The sequence below is a fragment of the Microtus pennsylvanicus genome, chromosome 9 (genome assembly GCF_037038515.1).
Source record: "Microtus pennsylvanicus isolate mMicPen1 chromosome 9, mMicPen1.hap1, whole genome shotgun sequence".
NCBI lineage: Eukaryota > Metazoa > Chordata > Mammalia > Rodentia > Cricetidae > Microtus > Microtus pennsylvanicus.
Window position 1 is genome coordinate 93,843,976 of NC_134587.1, and position 26,508 is coordinate 93,870,483.

Below are 26,508 nucleotides of genomic sequence, written 5' to 3' on the forward strand. Positions count from 1 at the left end.
AATGCTTTTTTACACTGTAAAGATTTGTCACTTGTATTGGTTTAGTAAAACACTGATTGGCCAGTTGCCAGGTAGGAAGTATATGTGGGGCGACCAGACTAGGAGAATTCTGGGAAGAGGAAAGGCTCAGTCTGCAGTTGCCACTCAGATGCAGAGGAAGCAAGATGAAAACGCTGCACTGAAGAAAGGTACCAGGTCACATGGTTAAACATAGATAAGAATTATGTGTTAATTTAAGTTGTAAGAGCTAGCTGATAATAAGCCTGAGCTAAGAGGCTGAACGGTTTATAATTAATATAAGCCTCTGTGTGTTTCTTTGGGACTGAATGGCTTCAGGACTAGGAGGGACAGAAACTTCCATATACCTAACACTACATTAACCAAAGAACTATAATCTAATGATTTAGTAAATTGGTTGTATGGCAGATGCATACAAACTGAACTCAACCATTGAGACTACAAATATTTAGCCTTCTTGTCATCAGTTCTCTCATAGACATTTCCTTGTCTTTTTTCTCTTTCTTCCTTTATGTTTGTGTCCAAATGTATATTTGTGTACCACATATATGTCCAGTATCCTAAAAGTCAAAAAAAAAATAAAGGTGTGAGATCACCTAGAACTGAAGTTAAGGACACTTGTGCACCACCACGTGGGGCTAGAAATTGAACCCCAGTTCTTCCAAGAGTAGAAAAAATTGAGAACTGCTGAGCTATCTCTCCAGTCCCCATCTTTTTTTAGCACTCTTCCATCACATAAAAGTCAAGCAGTTCATCCATTTGGGTTGTTGCATAAATCCTCTGTCCTAACAGTCAAAAGCAAATTAATTTTAGTATTGAGCTGAGTTTGGCTGCACGTGTTTGTAGGTTCATAAAATTCGGAGTCAGACAAATCAGTACTGCCGAGTGGCAGAGTAATCTGTGCAATATAGAGAAATCTCATCAAATATAAATAAACATATGTTGTGTGGAACATGGGGTCATCTCCTAAAATTCTAGCTATAAGGATCATAAAGCTGGAGAATCATAAATTCAATGCCAGCTCTTATTTATTTATTTATTTTGAGACAGGGTTTCTCTGTACAGCTTCACTATCTGACCAGGGCTTTACTTTCAACATGTAAGTAAGAGATTTTGGACATTAGCTTATTGATAGATACTAATCTAATATGTGAGGAGCTGTCTTCAAACCCAAGTACCACAAAAACGAGGAAAGAGAGATCTCACTTTAGTGGTTTAGAGAAGAAAAAAAGACTTGTATAGCTATTTATTCCTACAAGTATTCCTGGAAATCATGACAAAAGTACAGCTTTTCAAATGTTCCCGATAAAAATCAATTTGAGTGCTCTCAACATGGCTGCTGCTGTCGGCCCTGGACCATTTCTAGCCATTGTTGCTAACAAGAAACCTGTGATTTTTCAGCAGGAAAGCTCAGGTGACACCACGATTAAGCTCTAGTTCTGAAGTTTCAAGTTTCGTACTGTTTCCTGCATCGCCCTTAGTCTGCAGTATGAAGTCCCAGAGAAAAGGACAGACAACCGGGGATTATTAAACTGTAGAATCAAAGCTCTAATGTTGTTTGAACTAAACGAAGTGTTGCCATGTGTAAACTGACAAGGTCCTTTTAGTCTTTTACGCCTCCCCAGGTGCCGTCAATTACAGAAAGCTCTGTGTATAGAATGGCATGAAAGAGCCTGTAAGTTTTATAAGGAATGTATTCCGTCGTAACTTCCATTACAGCACCAGGGCGGCAGTCCTTGCCTTTACCTAGACCAGTCTGTGACCGCGGTTATTCCCCAACCCTGACAGGAACTTACCTTTCATTTCCTTACAGTATTCCTGCCTGCTCTCATCTAGACCCATACACACTTGTTTCCTGGTTTCTCAGCTTAGGAACAAATGCAAACGGCTACTGAAAATCATCATTGGCAACCCAATACTTTTAAGGGCTAAACTGAAAACCAACGTTAGCTGAGGGTACATGACAAACTACACCTTCCTGAAGACCTTCTGTTTAACCTAAGGGGATGTTTTATTATTAAAACCCACTATCAAAGCCCTGAGAGAAAACATGTTTTTCCAATAATGTATTTATTTATTTTTATTTTATGTGCATTGGTGTCTTGCCTTCATGCACATCTGTAAGAGGACATTGGGTCCCCTGAAAGTGGAGTTACAGACAGTTGTGAGTCTTCATGTGGGTGCTTGGAACTGAACCCAGGTCCGCTGGAGGAGCAGCCAGTGCTCTTAACTGCTGAGCCATCTCTCCAGCCTGAGAAAGTATTTTCTAAATGACAATAATTTGACAATTATCTTCAACAATTTCAATGAGTTATACTTTATCTTTCTAGAAGTTGTTTCAATATAAGTTTCTTGGTAAATGTTAAGTATACGACACTATTAAAAATTTTTTATTAAAGTTGTTAGAAAGAATCCAAAGAAATTTATATTCCAGATTTCTAGTTTCTAACATAAAATTTCAAATTTCGGTATCTATTATTTTGTATATTATAAATATATTAGATTAGGAATATTCCCCAAAGCCAGGTATGGTGGCACACGTCTCTAATTCCAGCACTTGGAAGGCAGAGGCAGGAAGATCTCTGTGAGTTTTACACAGAGTTCCAGTTCTACAGTGAGTCCCAGGACACCCTGTCAGAGAGAGAGAGAGAGAGAGAGAGAGAAAGAAGAGAAGAGAAGAGAAGAGAAGAGAAGAGAAGAGAAGAGAAGAGAAGAGAAGAGAAGAGAAGAGAAGAGAGAGAGAAGTTGGGGTTGAGTTTTATGAGTATTACTAAAAAGGGAGAGTGGCGTGGCAGACACTAGGTGGCACTGTGAGCCCACGCTGGTGCTCTATTGGGGTGTACCAGCATTTACAAAACTTGCAATTAAAAGAAATAAGGTCAACAGGATTTATTCTAGAAATTCTCTTGAAATGTTACTAAATTCAAGGTTATAGGCTTCTATATGCTAACATATTACAGTTTTTAAGTGTAAACACTAAATATTAAAGTACTAAACACTGCTTCAAGTTACTTCTATTTATAACAAATGAATATTTCACTCAACAGTAAAGTCAAATTGTGTAATATAATGAGATGACTAACATAAAATATAAAATCGAAGGATATCTTTCCAGGATGTTGACTATCACCCAGAATTAGTATCACATTTTTATCTACAAAGTTAGAAGGATATTTACATAGTAACTTTCTAAGAGATTTTAATTTTCTTTCAATTTAACTTTAAGGCTTTTTCTGCCCTTAAAAGCTGATAACTTTTCGTTTTTAGGGAGTGAAAATCTCCTTCACTGTGTATCACATGGACGGCCTCCCTCTATGTCTGTGCTGACGGTGTTAGGCACTCTGCACATTTCCCATAGAACACACTAAAGAACCATGCCCTCAGTATGGCAGTGTTAATAAAGAAGACACAGCTGCACTTGTTTCGTTCTCAGTGAACATTTTAACTTTGCATTAACATTTATTCACCTGCACAGACTGCAAGACTGTACATATGAGAGCCTGCCTCCTGGGGACAATATACAAGTCCTAGGTGCAACGCCTTCAGTAGGATGTAGACAATGGTCCTCCAGCCCTTACTTCTAAAAACATGTTACTTAGCACACAGCCAGTAAATGTCAACACAAAAATACAGAGCTTGCTGTAACGACTTCACTCTGTAACAGCAATATTCAGGAACAGAAAGTTACCAAGAAAATTGAAAGAGAAAATCATTCCAATTACAGCTTAAAATATTAAAAGTATTTATTTAAAAAAGAAAAAACCTCAATTATCAAATAGAGTTCAAATTCTTAATAAAATATTACAATATATTAAAATTATAAAAGGGATTCTTAAATATACCATCTATAAGTAGCCAAAGTCCTAGAGATGTTCATGCAAAAAACTATAGTTAGCGACTTGAGCATTTCAGTAGCTCTGCAGTCTCTTCAAACCTGAAATAGAACAAATGATGTATCAGCTAAGTGCACAACTCATAATGTAATAGGCTTGAAGCTGTTAGACATATGCTTCTGAGCCTAAGATAAACCTGAGTGTTTTCCTTATTTTAGGCAGAGTTAATATTAATACATAGAAATAGAACAAACATAAATCAGCCAATTCTTGCAGCATAAATTATTTTAGAATTTTCCAAATGTCAAAGAGTTTTGTGGTTTTTTTAAGGTAGTAGGGTATAAAACATTTGACACCATTTCATCATTTATTTCCTTTAAACCACTCTTTGCTAAAATTCGATATAATATTATTTGTCCCCAGTAAAAGCATCATCGTGGTATTCCATCAATAGCTCACTGGAAACACAACGTAATTTTGAAGCCTATCATAATATTAAAAATGTCTCCCAACTATCATAATGTTTTGGTCAATCAATTATCAGAAGTAGAGAAATCTGAATTAATGATCAACCAAAGCATCTTTGCCTTTTGTAACCCATGATAAATTCTGTGAATTGTGTTTTACACCGCTTACTGGAAACCAAAGCAGTGACTCATCCCACACACACCCAACTGGAAGTAGATTTACTATCCACTGGAGTCTTAAAGGAAATTCCACACTGACTGAGCCTCACAAGGTCTAAAACACATGCGTACATCCGCATACCACACTCCAGTACAGTTCCCTACAGAGAAATGATTTCTGTTGCCCCTTTCTGTTACTTACATTTTTTTCATCCTTTCCATTTTCTGGATTGTTGTTTCCTTTAATTTAAAAAGCAACAAATTTAGGCAATTTCTCAAAGTAAACAATCCTCAAAGATGGACCATGAATAAATGAAACACACTCTGAGACACCTCATAAGAAGACTCGTCAACACAAAGAACCCTTGAGAGAGGAAACTTAGAATTTTAGCATTTTTCTAGCCAACAGCATATACTACACAGCATTTACTAAAAATGATGCTTTCTTCTTCTCTACCTTAGAAATCATCTAAGCAGCTGACAGCTTCTCTTACCTCCGAAAAATCTTTCAGTCCACAACAATGAATAGTGGAGCCCCTGGACGTTGATTCTGCTGACACTGTGCTATAGCCAGATGAGCGGTGCGTACTGGCTGGTGCCCCCATACTGTACTGTTTATCTGTGAAGAAAGTACATTTGATAGATATCTTTGCACTACACAATATAGTCAAATATTTAAAATTTTATTTACAGATAAATTAACTTAAAATGGTTATTGGTATAGTTAAAAATGAGTTAATACTTTGTATACATATGGAGATAGATGCTAAAAATTCTCTAATAATTTCAAAACACACTTTCGTGTACCACGCTTGAAATCACATGTACTTGGGAAACTGAGAAGAACCATGAGTTCAAGGATGACCTAGGCAATATAGTGAAACCCGTCTCAAACGAATCTCTGGCTTCCATGCAAACACACGTGAACACACACACACACACACACATACACACACAAATGCTAAAGATGCCAAAGGCCCATAAAAACTACTCTTCAGAAAACATTTACAAGTCAGCAGTACTAATACAATTCATGAACTCACCAAAGGGCACATTATCCAAGCCACTAACAGAGTCAGAGTCTTCACTTACTGCATTAAGCTCTACGCATTCATTCTGGAACATACAGGTAAATATTTAGAATAAAATGAAAGGTGATTCAACTTATGCTACTTAACATAAAATATAAGCAAAGCACAGAAAATGTTTAGTTTTAATAAATTTATTTACCAATAATAAGTAATTAGTTGTCTGCATAAAAAACAAAAAACAACCACTTAAGTGTGGAAGCAGAGAGTAACCTTGAATCTATAACTCCAGTCTCTAAAAATAAGACAACTAGAAACCAAAACCCTAAGAAATAAGACATATTTCTCAGACTTCATAAGACAATGGTAAATGTGGTGGTCTGAATAAGAATGGTCCTATAGGCTCAGTGTTTAAATGTTTAGTCACCTGGCGGAGGGGCAGTACTATTTGAGAAGGACCAGGAGGTATGGCCCTGTTGAATCAGGCGTGGCCATGTTGGAAGAAGCAGAGGGCTTTGGGCTTTCAAGTGGCCATGTGATGCTCAGTTTCTCTTTTCCTCCACCTCTCTAAGCCTGTGGATCAGGATGTAGCTCTCAGCTACTGCTTCAGTGCCTGTCATGCCCACTGCCATGATGCTGATAACTGACTAAGCCTCTGAAACTGTGAGCCAGCCGCTAAATGCTTTCCTTCATAAGAGCTGCTTTGGTAACGGTGTCTCTTCACAGCAAAAGAATAGTAACTAAGACAGTAAATTTAGTAACTGTTTCTATGAATTCACCTTATCATTGAAGTTAATGTGTAAAGAAAGTTTCAGTTTTAAGTCTTCTACAACTTTTCCTGTAAACTGAAGAAGCTTTGTCCTACTAAAATACACAAAATAATTTTAAGTTTTTCAAAAAATTCTTACCTCACTCTAACTATTCCAAGCACTATTAATCAGAAAAGCTCTACTTACAGGTCTCATAAATTATCTTATTTGATAGAAAAAAATAGCTGCAGGAAGTATAAGAAAACTTGTTAAACTTAAGTAGACTTTATTCTAACCAAACATTTTCTATTTCCTTTGGAGCCTCATGTGTAGTGGTTTCCAAAAGAATACAGATGTCACTAAGATGCGCACTTCACTGTACTCGAGGAAAGCTTTACATATTTACTACCTTCTTAGACAGCAGCAGCTCTGTCTCAAGCAGAGTGACTCGGCTCAGGAGGTTATTCCAGGCCTTCTCATCGACCATCACTTTCCCTTTTGCTGTGGCTTCCAAACACTCAAGCCTTTTCTCTACCCAGGTCAGCCTCTTAAGCTTCTCTTGGCATTCAGCAAGTGCGATCTGAAGTGCAATAATCTCAGGATTATCACATACGTCTTGAAATGACAACATGATTCCAGATGATCTGAAGTCACATTCCTTTGAAAAGGATCAATGTCCTTCCACTTCCTTTGTTTTCACCGCTAAGGAAGGAACACAGTATGGAACTAGGAGCTCCCCCTGTAGAGAGCAGGGGGCCTTAACAGCCCTCCAGGCAGACAGCAGTGGGCCTTACTAGAAGGCTGTCAGATGTGGCTTTGTTGACTTCATTTTCACAGCCTCTACCTGTGAATCAACCTGTCTGATGCTCTTAGACAAGGAGTACAATTCAACTATCATTTGCCAGTTTCTTTAGACAATCTAAGAGGAAATAAGCAAGTGACAATATGCAGATTACCTAGAGTGCCAGATAGTAAAAAGTAGGCCCATAAATAAAATTTCATAAATCCAACTGTAATCCAAAGTGTATAGAAATGACAATATATGAGCATTTTAGCAGAAAGAGTAGAGATTATATACATATTGGTATTTGTGTCAGCAAGGAGTACTAGAAATTATAGGACAGCAAGGAGTCAGGTAGGATAGCGAACATCTATAAGCTCCACACAAAAGGCTAGGCAGGAGTTTAACACAAATCTGAAGCCACTTTGGACTACACTTTGGCCAAGGCTACACAGTGAGACCACGGCCCTTGGAGAAAATACAGCAAAGACTCACCAAAGAGAAAAGAGGAATAAAAGGCCAAGCTTTTTTCTATTTGCCAATAGAGGAAACAAGTGGTAGAAAACTGCACTGTGCAAAGCGGCACAAGTCTCTGGCTGGAGAGTAATTTCCCTGGGCATACCATCTCTTACCTCTGTTTGCTGTACTTCAAACTCAGGGAAATCTCCAATCAGATCTGACAACTGGAATTCACTGAATCACATTTAGTAAGATTGACTGGCTCTTAAGTTATAACACAGATGTCATCATTTAAGAGTTATATTAAATTATAACTTTTAAATATTCCAACTTTCAAACACTGAAATAATCAGATACTGAAGAAATCTGTCAAAGAGGTCCTCAGCCCTTACTTTCAGCTCAGTCTTGACGTCAGAGGCCTGCTCGTCAGCAATCACAACATTGGAGACCTGCTCCTCAGCAATCATGATGTCAGAGGTCTGCTCTGAATCTTCACAGCCTTCACTCACTTCTGCCGAACATCCTGTCCCTTCGGGCATGTCAGCGCTGTCTTCAGTGTACAGGTGACGGATGACCACAGCTTTCTTCTGCATAGAGACGAGCATGGAAGGACTAGTTTAATTGTGAAATTGCACAACTACTTTATGTATATTCAGAGTAATGCTCTAGACTATAACTGTTTAAAACACTTAAATTACCACATACAATGTATCACAGCATGTTAATATTTATATATTTTAATGCATTGGTGAAATTGTGGTTCACCTTTTTAAAAGCATTTTTATGTCTTAGGTTAAACACTAAAATATACTTTAAACATATCTAGGTTTTTTCAGTATGCTGGAGAAAGTGGTTATAGAAAAGATGAAAGAGAATTAGTAAAGATTTGATTAATTGTTGAAATAGGATGCTCTGTGCTTTTGTAAATGTTTGAAGTGTTACATGATAGAAAGTTAAAAACAAACAAATGAAGAAAAAAATATATTAGGTGTGGTAGCACACAACCATAATCCCAGCACTCAGTAAGCCCGTGCAGAATTATAAGGTCCAGGCTAGCCTAAGCTATACAGTGAGACTCTGTCAATGAATAAACAAATAAACAAAAGTTGTGACATAATTTATAGGTTAAATAATCAAAAAATCAACAACTATATATATTATAAATATTACTATAAATATCACTATAAATACTATAGTGAGGACACACTATAATATTTTCTATTGAAAGAATCACAATATATATTTTACCTTCAGCTAAAAGTTCAAAATTTGAAAAGGGGGAAGTACTAACAAGGACCTCACATTAACTCTTTACCCACTCTTTATGCCTATGCACTGTCCATACAGACACTGAAAACCCCTATCATGTGATAAAGAAGTCATAAAATGCATCGATATGACATGAGGCATCAGGAAGAAGAAAATTAGCTTCAGCACTGACTCACCTTTTGTTGATAAAGAAATATATTTATAAATTCTATCAGTTTTGTAGCAGTTATTCAAGCTCTTGGTATTAAGGCTCTGCTAGTCATGTATTTTGGATTAGGGAATAAATAATTCTATGTATTTTACTTTATCTAGAAATATTTAACATCTTTATCTAATTGCGTGCTGGTTATTTGTCTGTATTCTGTCCTCTCACCCAGGAGTAAAATAGCTGGAAACACATTTATTATGCAAATGGCATTTTAGCTTTGAGTTCCCTTAGATATGGAAAAATGCTATCTCTACACATATTAGATTCATTTAGCCACAGATGCTCAAAGCAGACAAAGGCCGAGACAATCTATACCTAGTAATAGAGAATACCCAAAAGCAGTTATTAGATAATCTATATTCTAGGTTATTAATGCATCTAAGTGGATCATTATGATCACTCTGGTTACTAAGGGGTTGTTAGGATGATCAGATTTGTAATTAAGAGCATATTCTCAAGGGCTGCAAAGATGCTCAGGTTAAGAACACTTACGACAGAGGCTTCATTTCCAGCACCCACTTGGAGCCTCACAACCACCCATGACTCCTGTTCCAAGGGATATGACACCCTCTTCTGTTCCCTTCTGGTATACATACATATAAGATTAAAAGAAACACACACACACACACACACACACACACACACACACACACACATTTTAAAAGAGTAGATGCCAACACCTCTGTAATATAACCTTACTAAATTTATCTAGGAAATTAAAATGATTGAAAATTAGAAAAATAAAGTACAATTGATTTTTCAATTTTATACTCTTCTGCTGAGACTATTTGAGGGGAGGGGAGGGAAGGGAAGGGCAGTGGGGGTGGATATGACCAAAGTACCTATATAAAGAAATGAAACAAACTAATAAAGACTAATAAAAATGCCTTGCATACTGTGGTATCTGACCACAATGTGTCACCAAATGCCAGTCAGAGAAGAATCTTTACTGCATTCAGATATGCTCCGTTCTTTCTATTTTCACACCTTCCCTGAAGTCATGAACCTGCCAGTGATTTCAACGCCAACAGCCTCTACAGTGGGGTTCTCACTGCTCAAACAAGGTTCTGGCTTTTTAGAGACGTTCTTCTTCTTTTGGCATGATGGATTCTAAAAAAGGAAAAGAATTAGACAAAATAATATATCTTATAGAAAAGTATGATGTACATTTAAATTCCGTTATTTCAGTACTTATTTTTGATAACAGCAAATAGTGAAAGTAATGAAACATGCTTTTGCTTATTTGTTTATTGTCAGTTTAAGTGAGACTGGTATGGTGGTGCTCTAATCCCATATTTAGAAGTGGGAGGAAGAGGACTGAGGCCAGCTTTAGTTACATTGAAAGTTCAAGGCCAGCCCGGACTATGCAGTTAAAAACAAACAAGAAAATAAAACAAGCAAAAACTTTTAGAAGTGACAAAATACATTATATTTGAACTGTTAACTTAGATCCAGGTCACAGATATGTAAGAAATGTGGCTGCTATCAGAGACATAATGACCTTTAAGAGGGTTATGCCCCATATGTGGACAATGCAGCAACTATGGCATCGGATAGATGGGCTGTGTGGACCAATGGGATTTAGAATTAACTAGGCGCTCCTGGCCTTATCCAGGTACAGACTGTAGGACATCTGGGTATTGCAGTGGCTTGTATTCTGTAGGAAGCTAACTATGAAATAATGTACGTCCTGTAGAGGAATCCCGAGACCTAAGTTTGGAGGGAGGATTCCTCAGCATCTCTGTGTTTTTACATTCTCATTCCTTCAAATTCCATCTTGGTTTTCAACAACCCATGTTTGGTCCAAACTAACCCTAGTTCCTAGAAACGTCCCTGAAATTCCTAGGAAATTCCACAACTATGCATATAGCATTAACAGAAGAATTCCCTTCCATTCATAAAACGCTGATGCCTAAGCATCTGGGATATTCACTTACCCGCTTAGCTGCCATTCCCATCCCAGAAGAAAGGCACTATTGCTTTCGCTTTGATAGTAACTCTGTTACAATGCTTACATCTCTTCTATGTCTGTCTTTGAATTCTTTCTCTAATCATTAAAGTCTAATGAGACAAAGAACTTCTGGGTCCAGCAAGTCAAGTGACAATTGCATTTTTAAATAATTTGCTATTTATTCAAATATTTGGGTATTTAGCATAAGTCTCTACTGAAATCTATTCATTAAATCACCTTGTCAGAGCCAATCAATTCCTTGTGCTTTTTCATCACACAATTCAACACATCACAGACAATTTGGATTTTCCACTCAGCAAATCCAGACTGTATAAACTGCTTTTTTGTCAAAATTGGCTTATAATCAAACTGATCACGAAGAAGCTGTGAAGAAATAAAGGTAATATTTAGTTCAAAATTATATAGGCACTTGGTCAGAAGGTAATAGCTACACACATACACACAAATCACAGTACTTGACCAAACTGAACGGTAAACATTAAGGTTCTTAAAAATCAAAACTAACTGACATCAAAGTTAGTCACCATCTAGGTATGCAGATGCTACTGCAGATATGAGACCTGGTTTCAGGTCTCAAGGAACAAACTACACAAGTTTCAGTTTGTATCTCACAAGTGCAGAAGCCTGTGGACTATAAGTTCTCTCTCTTGCTTCCTCCAGTACACAAAGTTTTACTAAAATTTCATAAAAGGCAGGCAAATTATAGCCAGTGACAAATATTTACCAGTTGCCATAATTAAGAGTAAACAGACAAAGCAAACATGAATTACAACTTAATTTCGATACAGATCCTATTTTTTTATTAAATTTTTTCATTCATTTTACATCCAGACCAGTTTCCCCTCCCTTCTCTCCTCCCAACTTCCCCCTCTCCTTTGCCCCTCCCCCATCCACTCCTCTGTTTCTGTTCAGAAAGGGGCAGGCCTCCCATGGAAGTCAACAAAGTATGGCATATCAAGTTGAGGCAGGAGCAAGCTCCTTCCCCTGCATCAAAGTAGGGCTAGGCAATCCAGCATGGGGAATAGGTTCCCAAAAGCCAGCTCAAGCTCCAGAGACATGTCCTGATCCCACTGCTAGGAGCCCCACAAACCAAGCTACTGTCAAACACATGCAGAGGGCCTAGGTCAGTCTCATGAAGGCTCCCTAGCTGTTGGTCCAAAGTCTGTGAGCTCCCATGAGCTCAGGTCAGCTACAGAGACCACATTTTAATGAGATAAACACCTACAAAAACACTCTGTCAAATAAACATACATGTGATACATAACAACATATGATAGTGGCCCTAGATTATGATAAAGCTGACTTTTTTCCTATTGCCTAGTATTTTAACTAAATTTCTTACATGTTTAGACACATAAATATTTATATTGCACTATAATTCACACTATATACAGAACAGGGACATGTTACAAGCTGTAGCTCTGGAGCAATGGGCTATGTGTACAGACTACAGTTAGGTCTGTACAAGCACACTCTGATGCTTGTCCAATGGCAAAATTGCCTATCAGTTTCTCAGAATGTATAACATTGTTAAGGAAATACGCAACTGTGTTTCGGTAATTATTACTAAAGTATTAATTTTAAAAATCATTCAATAGTTTCTCAAGTAATTATTATTTTGTGAACTCAAAATACCTTATAGACGGTGTCTGTGAAGCGCACATCATTCTTTGCTATGAGCTCTATATTGGATTCCATGAGAAGCTCTGCTACATAAGGGGAGTACGAGGTAAGAGAATAGCTGATGATGGGCAGGGATGCTGCGGTGTCCCCTCTCATCAAACTGCCAGGGCAAAGGGAAAAGACTCAGTAAGCACAGTTCCAAAAGCTAGCTGATTGAGGAAAATTAGCAACGTTGTCAGGAATTTAGTTATTATTACAGACACAATAATGATGTAATTTCTGACTCTCTAGATTCTATACCCTACTCTAAACCACTGACTAGGAAACAGTACTGTTTATTTTCATGTGCTCAAAACCTCACTACAGCTGTACAGTCTATCTCCTACAGTTTTTATTGGGTTTCTAAAGTTTATTCTTACTTGATATATCTTATTTCTCCTAGTAATACTACCCTAGAGCTCTCAAAAATATTTTAAGGTTTTGTAACATTTGTTACGTTAACCCATTTGTTCCTAAACAAACCTGCATAGGTTAATCGTATGAACTCTAAGTTACAAATGAGGAACACCCTGGAAAGAGTGAATGCTATGATTAGACATTCCCCTTCTGCTTGCATGAGAACTGCACCTTCTTGGCTTGTGCTCATGTCTAGGAGGGCATTCTACACTTTGCCCATCTTTATTTATTGTAACTCATTAGGTAAATGCCGATTTTCATGAAGCCATCGTCTGTCTGATCCATACTGATCTCTCAATACCTGCTGCCTCGTACTGTCAACTTCTAATTGTCTAGCCATTTACTGGTGCAAAATGTCTTACTGATTGCTGCACAAAACAGCAAATGAATTATTTCTTCAATTAGCCAGTACTACTGGTTAACTAAAATTATAGTGTTCTTACATATAAACAGCATATTTTCCACAGAAATCTCCACGCCAAAATTTTAAAAAGATTCTTTTATGTTGTGTATGTGTGCCACATATGTGCACATGCCCAGAGCACAGGCAGATGTAGGGCACCTAATATAAGTGCTGAGCACTCTAACTGTATGCATAGCAGTCTAGATATTCTCTCCATATAATTTTAAACTCAATGGGATATAATGGATTTTATTAATTATATAGTCTTCCATTCCTCATTCCACAGAATTGTATTCATTTCAATATAGCCAATAAGATCACAGATGTTACCATTTCTTGCAAATTTATTTCTTTGTGCATTCACTGTACAGAAGATAGATTTCATACATTTACACCATGTGTGCTCTTAGGATGGAAAATTCTAAGTGGCGAGATTTCCTATGGCAGCCCCCATTCTTTAAAATTTGGCTGGAAGATGGTTCAGTAGTTAAGAGCACCTGCAGCTCCACCCGAGAAACAGTTTAATTCTCAGCACATCAGCACATACCCCTCGGTACAGCTATGGAGCACAAAGGACATTTTGAAGGCGTTGGATCTCTAGTTTCAATGTGAGTCCTGAGAATGCAAGTCAGGGTCATCAGGCCTGGCAGTCAGGTCCTTTCCCAACTTGTTAGCCCTTTATTTTCACCTAAGACCCCTCCCCCATCAAGTCACACACTATCTCAAACTTTCAGCAAAATGAGAAAAGCACAAATAAGTTTCAAATACCAAATGTACTATAGCTTACCCAACATAATCCACTTCATTAGGGTAATTTAGCAAACGAAGTACTTGTTCTAGCTTCCGCAAGCTTCGTTTTAAGTCGCCTGTTGCCATTATTGAATATTAGATTCAGCTCCAACTCCTAAAAAATCTTGTAACTTTTCATCTAAAAATAAAATCATGAGTACAGTTAAGCGTGTGCTTTGGGAAGCTGCTCTGTTTTACTCTGTGTGCGCCTCTTCCAGGCCCCATACGTCTACACCACACTACTTTACTTCTTATAACAGCGCTTTGGTAGCAGGTGAAGTGCTTACTGCATGGTACTGACTCTAAACCCTAAATATAAACTTAGCATGAACCACTCCCTTTAATTTTTCCTCACAAAAATAAGTTTGCTTTATATTTATATTCATTCAACGTATTTTATCTAGCACTCTCCCAAATATTTTACCTTGATGATGATGGACTACAAGAGTTACCTCTGTGCTGTGACCAAACACCTACCAGAAGGATGACACCCAGTGGAAAAGTGGCCCCTTGGCTCAGTGTTTGAGAGGATATAGACCCTTATAGCATGGAAACCATGGTGACACACAGCTCCAAGGTGGCGGGAGTGTGTGGTGGCTGCTAGCTCACATTACACCAGTCCAGAGGACAGGACAGCACAGAAGTGGGATCAGGCTATCGTCTCAAAGCATCTTCACTCCCCAGGCCATTTCCTCTAGCTAGGTTCTACCTATCAAAAATTCCACAACCTGCCAATTAGCACCCCAAGCTGGAGACCAAGAGATCAACCATAAGAGTCTATGGAAGACACTTTTCATCCAAACCATAGCTGGTACCATCTGCAAAAATATACCAAGCTGAAATAGTCTCCATCAATCACTGGTTATCTTGAATGTTTATAAAAAGCTATATAAAGAATAAGAAATGAAGACAAACAGCACAGACTTAGTTATTATCCCCATGGTTTGGATTTCATGTAGTTGCCAATCAGATGCTTGTGTTCAAAAACAAAACAAACTCATAGTTCACCAACATCTTGCTCAAGAAAGTTATAAAAGTACCTAGAGAAACAAATTCTCTGAGAATGAAACTCCTTTAAAAAAAAATCACTGACATTAAAAACAAAAAAGAACAAGTCAAGAATTAGATGAAATATACTTTATGTGATTTTTCCCAGTCTACATTTCAGCAACCAACATAAAAATGGTCCTTTCAGATACCTCTTCTGAGGTAAACAAATCTGGCAATTTGCAAAATTCTAAGCCTGGGCCACCACCCATTTCCACAGTCATTTCCCTAGATATGGGCACCCTATTCTCTCTCTGCAGGAATACCATTCCCATTTCCAGTCTGCTCTTTATACACATGGTGTAGAATAAGCTGCTGAATATACTTTTAAGCACTCTTGCATTGGCATTTTGGTCGCCATTTTTGAAACATTAAATTACACTGATCAAAGATTAACATATTTACTTCCAATATCCAGGAGGGCAACTATATGTTTTTTGGGAACTTGGGGGTGGGGTGGGATGGGGGTAAGGGGAAATGGGGAGAAAAAAGTGAGAAGGGGAGGATGGGGAAAGCTTGGGGAAATGGGATGGTTGGGATAAAGGAAGGGTGGATATGGGAGCAGGGAAGTACATATCTTAATTAAGGGAGCCATTTTAGGGTTGGCAAGAGACTTGACTCTAGAGGGGTTCCCAGGTGTCCAGGGAGATGTCCCCAGCTAGTTCCTTGGGCAGCAGAGGAGAGAGAAGCTGAAATGGCCCTATCCTATAGCCATACTGATGAATGAATATCTTGCATATCACCATAGAACCTTCAGCCGGTGATGGATGGAGATAGGGACAGAGACCCACAATGGAGCACCGGACTGAGCTCCCAAGGTCGAAATGAGGAGCAGAAGGAGGGAGAACATGAGCAAAGAAGTCAGGACAGCGAGGGGTGCACACACCCACTGAGACAGTGGGGATGATCTATTGGGAGCTCACCAAAGCCAGCTGGACTGGGACTGAAAAAGCATGGGATAAAACCGGACTCTCTGAACATGACGGACAATGAGGGCTGATGAGAAGCCAAGGCCAATGGCACTGGGTTTTGATCCTCCTGTATGTACTGGCTTTGTGGGAGCCTAGCCTGTTTGGATGCTCACCTTACTAGACCTCGATGGAGGGGGGAGGACCTTGACTTCCCACAGGGCTGAGAACCCTGACTGCTCTTAGGACTGGAGAGGGAGGGGAGAGGAGTGGGGAGAGAGGGAGGAAAATGGGAGGTGGGGAGGAGGCGGAAATTTTTAATAAAAAAAAGATTAACATATTTAGACAATGAAGACTTTAGGGAGAAAAAAAAAGAAGCGATCCTAAAATCAAATTATACAAAGTATTGATTAATACTGTAAGCCTTATTTCACAACTTTGCAGATGCCAGGGCTAGACAGACATATGGAAATAGTAAGACAGACTTCCCACACCGGCCTTTATTGTCTAGAAAAGGTGAAGTGGGAACTGCTCTTGCTGTAACTAAAAACCTCCTTGCTCATGGGATTTAAGATTGCAGGTCTTAAGACCCATCTGACTTAACACAATTCTTTCCTTTCAATCCTATCCCATCTTCCCAGGACATGTGATTTTATCAAATACTCTGTGGTATCTTTTCTTTTTCTCATATTCTAGAACACATTTATCTTTATATTATTTCTACCTCTGATAATGGAATTTCTGACAATAAAGTATGTCCCGGGAACACATCCTCTTCATTACCAGCAGAGTAAATATTTGAAGAAGAGTAAGATTCAAGTACAGCTTGGATCTGTAGGTGAAAGGAAAAGATGAGATGACAAGAAAGAAAAACACAAAGACGTTAAAGGAAGATCATAGAAAAAATGCTCGCAAGAAAGATTTCCTATTTTTTTTAATTGGTAAACACTAAAATCAAGATTATTAATTGAACCCAATCAAGTACTGTTACATACTTACACTTGATCTTAGTCAAACGGCCAGAAAGTGATCTTCAACATATTTCTGAGATAAAAAAACTTACTACTTAAAAATAAAACTGATTTTCATTTTCACTTTATATGACCTATCACAAGACATTAAATAAAGAAAATATACAGATTCAATCATTAAGGTCTCAATAGTCTACGGAGTTTTTGGAAGAATTAGGAACAAATCAAATCTGCCGACTGAATTTCTGGAAAAGGTTGTGAGAATAGCACAACCTGAATTGGTGGGGAAAGGGAATTAAACCCAGGGCCTTGGCATACCACTCAATGGCTCTACTACTGAGCTAGATCCCCAACCCAGCTGTCTAAGATTTTTTTCATTATAACCCCACCTCAATCTCATAGTTGTTACAGGTCTTTACATACATAAGGTGTCACTGAACTCAAAAATCATTTTTTGCAGGGTGAAGTAACTAGACTTTCATAATTGCAATGGATAGCTATGATTTTGAGTTCCAGCTCAAATGTCTAAAAACCATATTTTTAGATAGAGGAATACAGATGGGTAGCAATTAAATTTACAAAATCACTCCGTACTCCAGATATTAGGAAAATGCTGTTGCAAGAGAAATGTTTTGATGAGGGATTTAAAAAAGGAATTTGCTGGGCCAAATGTAAGCAACGGCTCAGTGGCATCACTGTGTTTACATAGAAAACTGATTAAAAAAATGCTTGCAAGTAATTCTGTAAAATAATCTGATGCAGCTCTAAGTCTAGAACAAATAAATAAGTTAAAATTAGTTTTCTTTCTATAGAGAGAAAAACCTGTAGTCTTAAAAGTAGATAGAGAATTCTTTAAAAGCACCATGAAAACCTGAAGGACCGACTCCTCCAGCCAGTCTAGATGTATCCTTGACTGAAAAGACCCAAGAGATATCAGCGTCCATTTAACCTCGCAGAATTAAGTCAGTCACACATCAATTCTAAGAGGTGGACTGCGAGTCTTCCTACTCAGCTGTCTTCCAAAGCATCTACCAGTTGGGTACATAAGCAAGTCCCATCGAGGGTTCCCCTTCTGCCCTTAGGTGTGAAAGGATGAACAGCAGACCTGATCATTCGCCTACAACTCCGGATCCTCGGTGCGCACAGCATTCAGGAGACCCTGTCCACGGAGCACAGCCCGTCCGCAGGCTTTGGCGCAGCCAGCAGCCGCCAGGGTTCCCAAGGCGATCGGACCAAGGAGAAGGGAGCACAAGTAACTCGAGAAAGTGGCGAGAACCAGGCGTCCAGCCCCGGAGCCCTAGCGCCCGCGCCCCGGGGCTCCTCTCGCGCCGACCGTTTGTATTCGGAACCGTGGGTTCCAGCGCACCGCGAAAAGCGGCTAAACGTTCCGAGCCACGGGCTGCCCCACACTCTGAGATTCCTCGGTGCAGATTCCATACTCCGTTTGCGCGTCTTTCTCGGAAAGTTTGAAGCTCAAGATAATATTATCAATTATATGACTTATAGTAAGTGTCACGTTTCAATTAGTACAATTTTTATGACTATAGTGGTTCAGAATGAGAAGCGAGAAATAAAGACGTTCTGGAGAATCTGCAACTGCGAAAGTGCCACCTTTATTCTTTAAGGAGCCCTCCGCGACGTCACTTCCGGCAACAATAGGAAACGTCAAAAACTTGCCCTGTCCGCCCCTCCGGCTCCTGCAGGCGGAGGTGCTGTGAGTTTCCAGGAGGCTGGGCTGTTTCTGGTGCTCCCGCAGCAGTCGTGTTCCCCAGCGTGAACGCGTGCGGTCTGCACAGGCCTCTCCATGGCTTGGGCATCGGTTCCCGGCTGAGCCATTTTCTTTTCGGCTGACAGCTCCCGCCCAGAGGCTGAGTCGTCGCGGCGGCGGTGAAGATCGCAGGTCGCTCAGGTACTCGCGTCGGCCCCGATACTTCCGAGGCCTCTTCCACCTGTACGCTTTCACTTTTCCGGCTCGGGAATCAAGACGGCGGGTGCTCGCCACTTGGCAGCACCGGCCCAGTAAGCTGTCGTTTAGGACCAATGACACGGTACGACATTCTGAGTGACAGCGGCGGTAGCTTATGAAAACGGTGTCTCACTGTCGAGAGGCGGGCGTAGGTCTCTTCCTTCTCTTTCAAGGCCATTGGTACAGAGGTCGACTTGGGACTTGCCGGCAGCGACTTGGTGTGGGTCGTCTTCAAAGAAAGATGACGAATGGGGAAGGTTACTTTTTTAAAGGTGTATGTGTTGCTTTTATGGTGATGATTGTGTTTGTTATTAAGTGCTCAGGCGCTCTGATTTTTTTTTTATGACACCCCATTAATACGGGTCCAAATATATACAGTTTAGGATCACTGCTGATTGCTAGTTGCTACAGATGTCAGTTTGACTATAAAATTAGTTAAATTCTTGTCTTTTGTTTTTCTTTGACTAGACTACACTTCCCAATATGGTATATACTTAATACATATTTCTCGTCAGACAAAAATCATATCAATTTGCAATTCCTGTTTGATATATTTTAAGTTTGCGTTCTGTATTTACTAATTAATAATTGTGGCTACTTGGTTTACAAGCCATACGTTTATTTTTAAGGACCCCCCCCCCAGTGGTCTTTTCAAAGCATTACCTGTATTATTGAAATTGAATGCAATTTGTTTTTTACTTCAGCCCTCCCCTTTTCGCTTTATTTTGAGACAGGGTTTCCTATATACTTCAGGCTGGTATACAATTCACTCTGTAGTCCCGTCTGTTCCTAGCTAGCAATCCCTTCGACCTGGCTTCCCAATGTTCAGAACATGGATTTGCAACCGCCTACTAAGCCCTCTACCCTTTCGTTTAATGTCTAAACTTTGGTACTTACACTGCTAAGGGAGAAACTTCCTACTACCTTTGTGGAAGTGGTTTACAGAATGGAGTCTCAGAATGAAGAATAAATATGATTGTATTCAGGTTAATTTAGAAACGTCCATCTTGATGAAGCTTGTCTAAATGGACACTTATCTGAGTTACTTCATTATTTATGCCCTGCTGGTTAACAGTTATCCCTAAACTTAATACAGTTTACAACAGGAAACATGAATTATCCTGGTTTCTTTGAGTCAAGAAATAGGGCAACAATCAACAGGGTATTTCAGGTTGTTTCTTGAGATATCAGTTAAGCTGTAGTTGGGAATTGTGATATTATTGAAAAGCTCCACTGAGATGGAGTAAGGGTCTGCTTCCAAGGACATACATGTGGTTTCTGGTTGGCCGAGATTCTTTGCCATTCGAGTTTCTTCATTACCTTACAGATTGGTAGTTGATTTCCCCTACTACAGGCAATCCAGGAAAGAGGATACAAACTGAAGGAAAATACCTGTATTTTATAATCTAACCTTAGAGGTGATACCCTATCATTGCTGCTGTGCTTAGGAGTCTTAAATCCAACTCACATTAGAAAGGGAAAGTATAACACAGTCCTCAAAGCTCAGGAGGCATGATCTCTGGAAGGCATTTTGGAAGCACCTGGCGTAGCTACTGTGGCTGATAACGTATAACAGTTAAAGTAGTTAATAAGTAAGGATAATTGAGGCAAAATATGTCCAATAGAATTTGAGTCTGACAAGGTGGAGAAACAGCCTGATTTTGAAGTAATATGTACTAGTATCAGCCCTTTCTGAAAATAGTTTTAAATCTATTTTATATTAATTATACGAAAGAATATCATTTATCATTTAATCACCTGAAAAATAGAGTGTCTGAAAGGAATGTTTGGTTTTTAGGATCTACATATCACAACTGGAGATTGTGTATTTCTTACCTGTTGCCGTTTTATGTAGCTGAAATTTGGTCAAAATAAATGTATCAAAGATAGCTTTTTGAAAAGGAAAACAAGTAAAGAAAGGCTAGGTAGCAATGGATATACATAAAATGCAGGTAGGTCAGTGGCAAATTTGTGCTAAACCCATGTGATTAAATAGGGTGGGAGAGGTGTGTTTTTGAAACATACTTTGAGTTTTTTAAAAAAGCATTAAATGGCATTTGTGAGTGGTAGTGGTAGCAGAATAAGCTATACCCCATGTTGCTACTTGTATCCCAAGGGGTGCTTTGTAGAAACCTCTCCTCAAGTGAAGCCAAAATACTTTTAACTATACTGAAAAAAACCTCAAACAACTACACCATAAAACCAACTCAGGATGAGACCTATGAAGCAATGTTAATTAAGAAAAATTTTAGTGTAAATTTAGTAGTAGCATTGAAAGAGGGAGAGGGACTTAAGAAAAAGAGGGTACACACTCAAATGTGGTCTTGGACTTTTGAAGATAGAGTTGTATTCAAGTGTCTTAACAATAGCAATACATAAAATTTTGATTGCCTTTAAAGTTATATTATTTCGGGTTTTACAAAAGTAAATAAGACTGATTTGGGTCTACTTAGTTTTATCTAGGTACCATTCCTTTAGTACATAAGATACATTGGTTTCTGATGTTATTTTGTAGGTTTGAGTGTGATCAGATAAAGATACAGGCATTAAAAAACAGTCAAAGTAATCCGTGGGTCACAAGAAAGTCAGAACATGTTTTGACTGTACACGTGATTCCTAATCCTGTCAGATTCTTTGGTTCTCAGCAGTACAGATTGGCATCTCTCTTCCTTTCTTAATTGTTCTGCATTATCTGGCACCACCTCCTGTCTATCCACTTCACTGCACTTCATATGTGCAGCTTTTACCATAAACTATAAAAGCTTATTGGGAGCCAAAGGTTCTGGCTTCAGTGTTTGTTATGGCACTGTTTGGGCTAAGACCCAATATAAAATTGCCTGTGCTTCTTCCCAGATTTGAAAGATTCTACAAATGCTTATTTATTTGTAAACTATTATCCAAATTCATAGACATAAAACAAATATATGCAGTTTAAGTTTGGGCAAGAAATTTATGAATCTTAATTCTAGAATTGACCATTTACATATTCTTCAAGAATAAAGTGCATAGGGTTGTTTAAACTTTAAATGAAGGAACCAGATTTAACAAGTAAACCAAACTTAGCCTTTATCTGCCCATACTCCTTAGCTTTTTATAGATGTGATGGTGGTAGAGAAGTGAGGTGGGAAGCATGGATGCTAAATATACCCCACCATCTCCACCAACTTCATGTTGTTCGTTTTTAGGTATTTTTCCTTTTTCCTTTGTTTTTATGCAATCATGAAATTGGTTTTCTAGTTTTCAGTTTCAGTAAAACAATGTACACCAAATAAAATGCATCATATTATCCACTTTAAAAACATACAGACCAATGGTAGTAAGTATATTCTTGGTGGCATGTGACCACTTCCACTGTCTCCATAATTCCTTGCGTTTCATAAAACTAAAAGTCTGTGCTACCAACCATCTGATCCCTGTGACTTTCCCCATGTCCTAGTAATCCCATTCTATATTCTATGATTTTGGCTACTCTAAGTATTTCATGTAAGCACTGTCATGTAGATTGTTTGTATATAGTATTGAGATCTTAGCAATATTAAGTTTTTAAATTCATGAGCATGAATGTATTTCTATTTATTTACCTTTAAATTCTATTAACAACATTTCCACCTTTCATTGTAGAAGTCTGGTTAAATTAATTCCTAAATATTGTGTTCTTGTTATTCTTGTAAGTGAAATTGTTTTCTTAATTTCTTTTTCAGATTGTTCACTAGGATATAGAAATACAATTCATTTTTTCTGTTGACCTAGCATTCTGCCTCTTTGTTGAATTAATTTGTTAATTCTAAGGGTTTTGTTTTGTTTTTGACACAAAAACTCAGCTCTCACTTCAAAGAGATTAAAAGATAGTTTATTATGGAGCCAGACATGACTCCAGTCTGAGAACATGGTTTCAGGTTATCCCAAATACCGTGTTCCAGCATGTATCGGTTTTGTGACATTTTTATAGCTACAGAACAAAAGAAAGTCTAGATCAAGGCACTCTTCAAAAGCAGGGTAAAAAATGAGGAAGGTTATAATACATCAAGGAAATCTCTGCCACAGGTTTCAGACTTTGTCTGACACATGCTTAGCTTTTCAGTTGGTGAAAGCTGCTGCTCTGTTAAGTTAATGCATCCCAAAAGGTTTCATGTGACAGTCACAAGGACATTAGGTCAGACTCAAGTGGGCAATGGATGGCAATTAGGGGGTTAAAAGTAGTCTAAGATAATTTGATTCTAGGTCTGCTACATTCCAACTCTCCATAATCACAAAATTCCAATCAATCAGTATTATAAAAAAGAATCCTTGACATGGTGTGGCTTCCTTTGTAAGTTTTAGCTTATAGTTTTACTTTTGGTTTTGTAGAATGCTTAGCATTTTCTGCATGTAAGGTCATATCTGCAAACAGATAATTTTACTTTTGGTTTCCTACTTAAATGTCTTATATTTCTTTACTAATTGCAGGAATCCTTGGAAGCAAAAAAAAAAATGTATGCCTGAAAGAGATTTGGGGTATCAAGCTCAGAACCCTTCTTTTACACACGAGGAAACTGAGACTTTAAAATTTAAGAGCCCAGTTCTCACAGCTTGCTAAGGAAGGTGCTGAGCTCAAACCAGCTTCCTTCTGACTCCTCCCTAGTTTGGCTGCTCTCAGTCCTTGGCTTTATACTTGTGCATTGAGGAAGTAGACTGGAATGTGCCATCGTGGGTGCTGGTGCAGTCCTGATGCTAAATAGTGACTCTTTAAAAGGAGAGCCAATTTAGTTAAAATTGGTATCTGTCAACAATATGATAGATTAATTATATTTACAAGTTAAAACATAACAGCATGTTTAGATTAAAGCAAACTGAAAAAATTAAATAAGCCTGAACTTCTCAGATTGTGGTTATGTTTGCATAGCATGTCTTCATTTTCTTACATTTGTTTAAATGTTCTTTGCTAGCACTTATAGGAAGAAATTAAAGAGGTGGGGGTGGGGTGAACCTTAGAAAACAAGGCAATATTGTAAATCTTTTTGAATTAAAACAACCCACAAATGGTCTGCCTTTTAGAAAGGAAAACCGCTCTTGCAGGGCCAGATCTCTACATTTAATGAGTGGGGCTTTTATGTGTTTAATGCGCCTTGTGACCTCTTAGTGCTTAGCTGTTTGCCTTTCTCTTTAGAAAGCCCACCTTGCAGACTTACCTTCTTTCATTTCTCTGGAGTCATGGACTCGAAATTTTAGGAGTGTGATTGGTTATCAGGTGTTTTTAAATTTTTTTCACCAGTCTATTCTAAACAACTTTGGTGGTCTGTTCTTCTGGATGTCCAGACATAAATTATAGCCTGCCAATCTGATTGTGAATGCCTTGCAGAAAGAATTTTCTCACAGACTCACCCACATTGTTATGCCATTAATATCACTGCGTGCCACCTGAAGATTTTAAAACCTAAATAACCAAGCATCAAGTTGTTACAGTCTGTTGGAGAAAAACATTTTTTAAGATATGTGGATTTCTTTTCTTTAAAATTTAATCAAGTTTGTATTTTAGACATAACTGTCTGAAATATGTTAGCACTTTATCTGAGATAGGATGTTTATTTACTAATTTCATTTCCACTATCTAGATTTAAAAAATAGTGGAAAAAAGCTAGCATCTTACAGTGAGTATTTAAATAAAACTGTTCATGTTTTGTCAGTCATCACTAACATATGACTTAAAATAGATCAGAAAGAACTTTATGGAATTGAATTAGCTGTAGGAAAATAAATAATTAAAATGTGACTTTGAGAGACTCTTCTATTCCTATTGCCTTTGTGTAGATACTAACTGAAAGATGAACCATTCTTCATTACTGGGTATGCTGGTTAGTTTTTATGTCAGCTGGACATAAGCTAGAGCCATCTGAAAGGAGATGGTTTTTCTTTTCAACAAAGAAAATCTCACCACAAAATCCAGCTATGAGGCATTTTCTTAATTAGTGATCAATGAGGGAGGGCCCAGTCCACTGTGGATGGAGTTGTCACTGAGCTGATGGTCCTAGATTCTAGGAGAAAGTAGGATGAGCAAACCATGATAAGCAAGCCTATAAGCAACTCCCCTCCATGGCTTCTGCATCAATTCCTGCCTCCAGCTTCCTGCCCTGTATGAGTTCCTGTCCTGACTTCCTTCAATGCTGGACAGGGATGCGGAGGTAAAAGCCAAATAAACCTTTTCTTTCTTTCTTTCTTTCTTCCTTCCTTCCTTCCTTCCTTCCTTCCTTCCTTCCTTCCTTTCTTTCTTTCTTTCTTTCTTTCATTAAGATTCTGTCTCTTCCCCACCACCGCCTCCCATTTCCCTCCCCCTCCACCAATCAAGTCCCCCTCCCTCCTCAGCCCAAAGAGCAATCAGGGTTCCCTGCCCTGTGGGAAGTCCAAGGACCACCCACCTCCATCCAGGTCTAGTAAGGTGAGCATCCAAACTTCCTAGGCTCCCACAAAGCCAGTACGTGCGGTAGGATCAAAAACCCATTGCCATTGTTCTTGAGTTCTCAGTAGTCCTCATTGTCCGCTATGTTCAGCAAGTCCGGTTTTATTCCAGGCTTTTTCAGACCCAGGCCAGCTGGCCTTGCTGGTGGGAATGCAAATTTGTGCAACCACTTTGGAAAGCAGTGTGGTGGTTTCTCAGGAAATTCGGGATCAACCTACCCTGGACCCAGCAATACCACCACTCTTGGGAATATACCCAAGAGATGCTCTATCATACAACAAAAGTATATGCTCAACTATGTTCATAGCAGCATTGTTTGTAATAGCAAGAACCTGGAAACAACCTAGATGCCTTTCAATGGAAGAATGGATAAAGAAAGTATGGAATATATACATATTAGAGTACTATTCAGCAGTAAAAAACAAATAAACCTTTTCATTCCTAAGCTGCTTTTGGTCATGGTGTTTCACCAAATCAGTAGTAACGTAAGTAGGGTTTCTGCCGTAGCATGTGCCACCTGAATGCTGAGCTCAGTGAAATGTGTAAAAGCATTAGTGCAATCGCCTTTTCTTAGGAATTTTGTTGGTTTGGTTTGGTTTGGGTTTTTTCCAAGACAGGGTTTCTCTGTGTAGCCCTGGCTATCCTGAAACTCACTATGTAGACTAGACTAGCCTCAAACTCAGAGATCTGCCTGCCTCTGCCTCTCAAGTCCTGAGATTAAAGTCTTGCGCCACCACCACCCAATTTATATAGGAATGTTTAGATTAAAATTGTTCATTCTTCAATAGGCAGGCTTTATTTTAGTATATAAGAGCTACAAATAAATTTTTTATTTTGTTTTTCATAGAAGTAGTCTTATTTTGAAAAGAACAGAACTATATATTTCTCTCCACATACACACACATATGTGATGAATGAAAAAGTGATAGTCAAAAATACCATCTTTAAAAATTACAGCCATCTACTGGA

At 38.5% G+C, this 26,508-nt stretch overlaps 2 protein-coding genes across 10 annotated transcripts in view; one reads left to right on the forward strand and one right to left on the reverse strand.

The window, feature by feature from the left end:
* Positions 1 to 2,159: 2,159 nt before the first annotated feature.
* Positions 2,160 to 18,802, reverse strand: Cep44 (centrosomal protein 44). 8 transcript variants are annotated; one of them, XR_012911869.1, is made up of 13 exons: positions 18,246 to 18,802; positions 14,213 to 14,353; positions 12,579 to 12,726; positions 11,160 to 11,306; positions 9,959 to 10,081; positions 7,886 to 8,081; positions 6,664 to 6,869; positions 5,521 to 5,593; positions 4,972 to 5,096; positions 4,680 to 4,717; positions 3,861 to 3,952; positions 3,486 to 3,673; positions 2,389 to 2,649 (listed from the first exon to the last, which is right to left on the reverse strand). XR_012911869.1 is itself a non-coding variant. In XM_075986796.1 (12 exons), exons 2-11 carry the CDS (start codon positions 14,299 to 14,301, stop codon positions 3,910 to 3,912), a joined length of 1,188 nt encoding a protein of 395 aa, XP_075842911.1. In that variant the 5' UTR covers positions 14,302 to 14,353; positions 18,246 to 18,802; the 3' UTR covers positions 2,160 to 2,284; positions 3,861 to 3,909. The 8 variants fall into 8 exon arrangements, 7 of the variants coding, with proteins under 7 accessions (XP_075842911.1, XP_075842909.1, XP_075842910.1 ...); XM_075986796.1 differs by lacking the exons at positions 2,389 to 2,649; positions 3,486 to 3,673 and adding an exon at positions 2,160 to 2,284; XM_075986794.1 differs by lacking the exon at positions 3,486 to 3,673 and having other exon boundaries at positions 2,391 to 2,649.
* Positions 18,785 to 26,508, forward strand: part of Fbxo8 (F-box protein 8) — a 46,959-nt gene continuing 39,235 nt past the window's right edge. The window contains exon 1 of one of the 2 annotated variants that reach the window (XM_075986800.1): positions 18,785 to 19,049. The gene's annotated coding sequence lies outside the window, so the exon portion shown is untranslated. Of the gene's footprint in view, positions 19,189 to 26,508 lie in introns of both variants that reach the window. The other variant, XM_075986799.1, reaches the window with a different exon arrangement.

What these genes read in the sequence shown, in the direction of transcription:
- Cep44 (XM_075986796.1), bottom strand. Translation starts at nt 14,301, where the DNA reads ATGGCAACAGGCGACTTAAAACGAAGCTTGCGGAAGCTAGAACAAGTA. An exon ending in AGCTGCTGCTGTCTAAGAAG is followed by an intron (nt 5,594 to 6,663) that starts GTAGTAAATATG and finishes TGTATGTTCCAG; the next exon opens with AATGAATGCGTAGAGCTTAA. An exon ending in ATGGAAAGGATGAAAAAAAT is followed by an intron (nt 3,953 to 4,679) that starts GTAAGTAACAGA and finishes GTTCTATTTCAG; the next exon opens with GTTTGAAGAGACTGCAGAGC.